Here is a 5,113-nt window from a genome sequence, read left to right on the forward strand (position 1 = left end):
TAGTTGGAATAATAATTATCAAATCCAATGTGAATTATTAATCGCCGATCATTTTCGTATATTGGATATGTTTTATATTTGAGTATTAGACACTATAGTAGTATCACATATAAGATTTAAACGGTTATTGTCGCGATTATGAAATTAAAGTAAAAATATATTTTTTGGTTATGAAACAGTTTCTACAAAAACAGTATTATTATCAAATAGATTGTATTTTGTAAACGGACGTGGAAATTCAAAAAAAAGGGGGTTTTATCAAGGAAAATGATAAAAATTTTTATTTCCAGATATGTTGCATTTTTCAAAAACGAAGGGGGAAAGGAAGATGTCGTAATTTTTTAGTGAACCCTGTAAATAAGAAAATATTTAAACACGTGGCAGTTATTCATCGTTATTCAAAAATTAAAATTTTTATAAAGGATATATTTCAGAAGAGTGCAGATTGTTAAAAACATCAAAAATTGGATCAATTTTGAAACTAAATTCTATTTCTCAAATTTTTTTTTTTTTGGATTTGCCCGGAATATTCAAACGTTAATCCCGCTCATTTGGTTTCGTTTTTAACAGAATGCTTTTTATGCGTTTTCTTTTTTTTTGGTTCCTCTTTTTTTTTTCAGTTCTTTTGGAAAAAAATTTTTGTTGGTTAATTACTAGTTGCATACATTTCCTAACTATTGCCCCCCCCCCCTCCTCCTCCTTTGTTACACCGCTCACCAGTTGTTGCCACTCGTCACCTATTCTTGCTGTTGCCGCGTATTCAAGTTTTCCCACTTCTGCTCCTTCGCCGAGTTCTTCCGGGTGTGGCATCTGTTCCTAGGCGCCTCGCGGGAGAAAGGGCGTGACTCACCCCCCAATCCCCGTCCTTCGCCCCCCTCCCCCCCTATCCAACTCCTACATCCACTCCCACCGCGTCACCCACCTCACCCAGCTTCCCTCCCGTGAGTTATGCAAGAGACGAGCGGCGGCGGCGTCGGGGGAAGAACCCTTCTATGACGTCATGGATCCTCGGTGTTTCCTTTGCTTGGTCATTCCTCAATCCGCCCCGCCGAAGTTTCCCCTTTATCAGTAGGAAAAGGATGGTGCCGTGGTATTGGGAGCCTGTTACATTTATTTCCTTTTAATTATTTTCCGAATACTGTGCATGCTTTGAACGCCCAAATTAGGAGTAATAGGATGCCATTTCAAAAATTTCACTCTTGTAAAACTATTGCTAAGCTGTCAGTCTGACAAGGGTTGTTGACCGCCTTGGCTGTCAAAAACGACGCAAACCTGAGAAGTCAGTTTTACTTCAAAGCTTAAAAGTCTCCATCGCTTTTTCCCGCAAGTGCCATCGATCCACTTTCCTCTTTTTTTTCCCTGTCTGTCTGTCTGTCTCTGTCTCTCCCTCCATCTCCCCCTCCCCCCTTCTCTCTTCCTCCTTCACTCCATCTCTCGCCCCTCCCCCTCTTTCTCTCTCTCTCTCTCTCTCTCTCTCTCTCTCTCTCTCTCTCTCTTCCTTTCTCTATCCTAGTGAGGCTTTGTTCCCCATCCCTTTTGATTCCCATTCCACAATCCTTCCTAGCCATCCATCATCATAGAAGCGTCACGTGCAAGCCATTAGGAGGTACAGCACAAAGGGCCAGCAGCCCAAACCCTTGCTCTGGACCGGCCTGATAACTCCTGTAGCCTAAAGGGCATATAAGAGCGAGCGCCGTCCGACAACCCCGGTAGTGCGGCTCGAACAGCTGTCTGTGGCGAACGGAGAAGTATCCGTTGTTCTTTCTCAGTGGTGAGTTCCTATCTGTCGAGGCCTCGTGTACTTCCCTTCGTTATACCGGTGAGACGGTGATTAACCTGGCTTGTATCATTCACTTTTGTGTGTCTATATTAGCCGGAAAAAATCTTTTTTGCTCTGTTTTTGGCAACATATTGTGCCGAGGGTGATGTACATGAAGTGACTCAAACATGAGACTGGCAGCGTGGAAAGAAAAGCTTGCATGGTGTGGATCTTTATCGGAAACTAGTGATAAGCTAACGTTTCTACGAGAGTGCAATTCTACCACGCTTGCAGGGGACCACGGTTTTACTGAGAAAAAAAAAAAGGTTACATCACATACTTGTTTTTCTCCATTGTTTTTCCATCGAGTGTGAGGAGCGGCGGGTGGGTTCAAGATGTTGAATGGGAATTTCCTCCCAATCAACTGCGCCCACACCCTCTCACCCTCCGCCCACACCTTCTTTCACTCCTATTTTTTTCTGTCTCAAGCCAGCAACGGAAATATTTTCAATCCGTTAATCACCCCGGGATATCATCTGCCACTACTTAATTTTCGAAAGCTGTTTTCCCACCTATACAAAGGATTTTTTTCAGTTTTCAGTTAACAGTGTCAGGAAACCTATGTTAGACATCAGAAAATCCTGAAACCATAACCTGAAGTATATAAAATGACATATTATAACTGTATTCCCCCCGCCCTACCCCATTGCAAAATAGCTTATCAAATCCTCCCTCACCCTTCCACGTACTGGTTGACCTCGTGAGGAGAGTGGCACTCTTGACCCTTCCCCATTTCACTCTCTATCTAACCACGTGAGCAACCTCGTTTGACCTCGTGGCGGGCGTGCAGGTTGATCACACGCTTGTCTCTCTCTCCCTCTCGCCAGTCGCTCTGTGGCAGTGCCATCGTCAGCAGTCAGCATCGTCACCACAGCTTAAACCACAACTCAACAGGTTCCTTTTTCATCGCTCTTCGTAGAACAACCTAGCTACGATGAGAGACAAACCTGACGTAGCCAAGACGTCCTCTACATGGGTCAGCCCATCGCCAAGGAGGAGGTAGGTGACAAGTCCGTCTGCAGTTGCTCCCGTCCTATCAGATATCGGTAATGGCACCATGATGAGTACAGATTACATTCATTATCTCGAAGTCAGAATTGTCAAAGTGAGTGCTTAGGTATTGGAGAGCAGTTTGTCGTGGGGTGCCAGAGAGTTACAAAGATTTTCCATTCCTTTCGTCATCGTTACTGACGAAATAATTATTTGTTCCGTTCTGGCGCAACCTCTCACTGTCAGCATTCGGCTCACGTGCCGGAACAAAGCGGATCTGGTGCTCGTGCGTATGATCGCTACACATTAGTAGATTGTTTTTTTTTTGTTTTTTTTTTGTTTTGTTTTGTTTTTATGTACTTGTTTTATCTAGATGGAACTTTAGTGTTCGTCTCCCCTTTCTGTCTTATGATTCTCTCTCTCTCTCTCTCTCTCTCTCTCTCTCTCTCTCTCTCTCTCTCTCTCTCTCTCTCTCTCTCTCTCTCTCTCTCTCTCTCTCTCTCTCTCTCTCTTTCAAATTTATCGTCATCTATCTATCTCATTCTCTTTTTCTCCGTCCCATCTCTTTACAAATCTGTCTCTGTCCTTTTCTTCCATAATTTCGTCCCATTTTCTGTATCACTATCTCTCATTTATACCAGTCTCCCCTGCCTCAAAGCTCCACAATGCAGCAGATTATGCAGCATTATCGAGACCGCAGTACTGATAAGAACGCACTGATATTAAGATTCAGGAAATATGTTGTGGAAGTCTTTTTTCCATGACATATTCCATTGATTCATGTGCTCTAAATATTTCGTTGGGATATTACTCGACAGGAAAAAACAACGTTGGTGATTCAGAACCATTCTTCCTGAGAAAAACTTTCTAATGGTTCAGTTTTGGTAAGACCAGTTTTCTATTTATATTTTTATTTTGATATTGATATTTCTTGTTCTTATCTTTCTTTTCCATGAAATGAATATTGCGTCGAACTGGCATATTATCGTCTATTTTTTGTCGCTCGATGAAACTGCATTTTTTCGAGAATGAGGCAGCGGGTATTGGGAGGAAATAATGATAAATAAGCAGATATACAGTAATAATGATAATAAAAATAACGGTGATAGAATAATAATAGTAGTAGTAACAATAATAATAATTTCGCAATTCTCACACGAGAAGGCAGTAACAAGGTTAGTCTCTGACCTTTCTGGCGGCCTGGATTGCCACCAAGTTCAAGGGAATGGAACCCCCCAGTCATTTTCATTTCCTATTTTTATCGCACAAATACGAAAAAATAACGTCTTTAAAGAGATAGGTAATGTATACAGGTGCATTTCTTGGCGAACGAGGTGGAGGTCAAGGAAACTTGGCTGCCCTATATGTCTGGCCTGAATCAACTTTATCAGATCACCCTGACTCTCTGCACTGTCTTTGCTTGCTTTGCTTGCTTGAGGTTTTGATGGGAGACAATGTGCGTTTGTTTGCATTTGAATTCATTGTTTAGTTGTATATCGTGCGTTTGTTAAGAGGTGAAAGTAGAGGCATTGTGGATAGTGAACTTTTTTCCTGTCGCTGGTTATTCACTGTGTAATTCGCCACCTGGTACTTAAACAGCAACAATAACAACATAAACCAACCGCTTATCTAGTGAGTCACATGATTTTTTCTTCTTCGTGCACAGGAATGCCGACACTGCAGCATACAAATCATAACGTACATGTAATAATCAACATGACGAGGAAACAAAGAAATTAGATTTTGACAAATTTCGCCCTTGTGTGGAAGTAAAATGCGATGTTTAGCACGACAGTCACATGCAACATCAAAACAATACATGCAGTGAATATTGCGCAATGATATTTCAAAGCAAAAAGCAGAAGGGATATATTTACGAAAAAATTGTATACATATTTTTGTATTAATTCAATTCTGTTGTACTAGTGCTATTTGGTTATGGTGTCCGATTAAACCGGTTTATACTACGCAGCCGAAAATGCGTATATATTAGGATCAACTTAGAAATTCTTTCGCTGTCTAGAATCTTACCTGGAATACTAAAGGTGAGGTTTCAGTGCGTGCGGTCATTCTTGATTGCCTACGCCATTCTGGGTGAGGTCATTTTCTCCTGAGGGACATTTGATATGTCCTGAGGGACATTTGATATGCGTGCACACACACACACACGCGCGCGCGCGCGCGTGTGTATATGTGTGTGTGTGTGCCTATCTATCTATGTATATAGATAGATGAGGGGTAGAGGGAGAGGCAGAAGGAGAAGGAGAAGAAGAAGGGAAAGTAGAAGAGGAGGAGGAAGAGGGG

General features: G+C 42.0%; 1 protein-coding gene across 4 annotated transcripts in view; it reads left to right on the top strand.

Annotated features, from left to right (window-relative positions):
• The first annotated feature begins 1,632 nt into the window (after positions 1-1,632).
• LOC119596327 (6-phosphofructo-2-kinase/fructose-2,6-bisphosphatase-like) overlaps positions 1,633-5,113 on the top strand; it is a 34,907-nt gene continuing 31,426 nt past the window's right edge. For 2 of the 4 annotated variants that reach the window (XM_037945524.1, XM_037945528.1), the window contains exon 1: positions 2,647-2,818. In XM_037945524.1, the coding sequence (XP_037801452.1) occupies positions 2,754-2,818 (65 nt within the window). In that variant the 5' untranslated portion in view covers positions 2,647-2,753. Of the gene's footprint in view, positions 1,772-2,646; positions 2,819-5,113 lie in introns of those variants that run through there. The other 2 variants (XM_037945523.1, XM_037945525.1) reach the window with 2 other exon arrangements.

The sequence above is a fragment of the Penaeus monodon genome, chromosome 37 (genome assembly GCF_015228065.2).
Source record: "Penaeus monodon isolate SGIC_2016 chromosome 37, NSTDA_Pmon_1, whole genome shotgun sequence".
NCBI lineage: Eukaryota > Metazoa > Arthropoda > Malacostraca > Decapoda > Penaeidae > Penaeus > Penaeus monodon.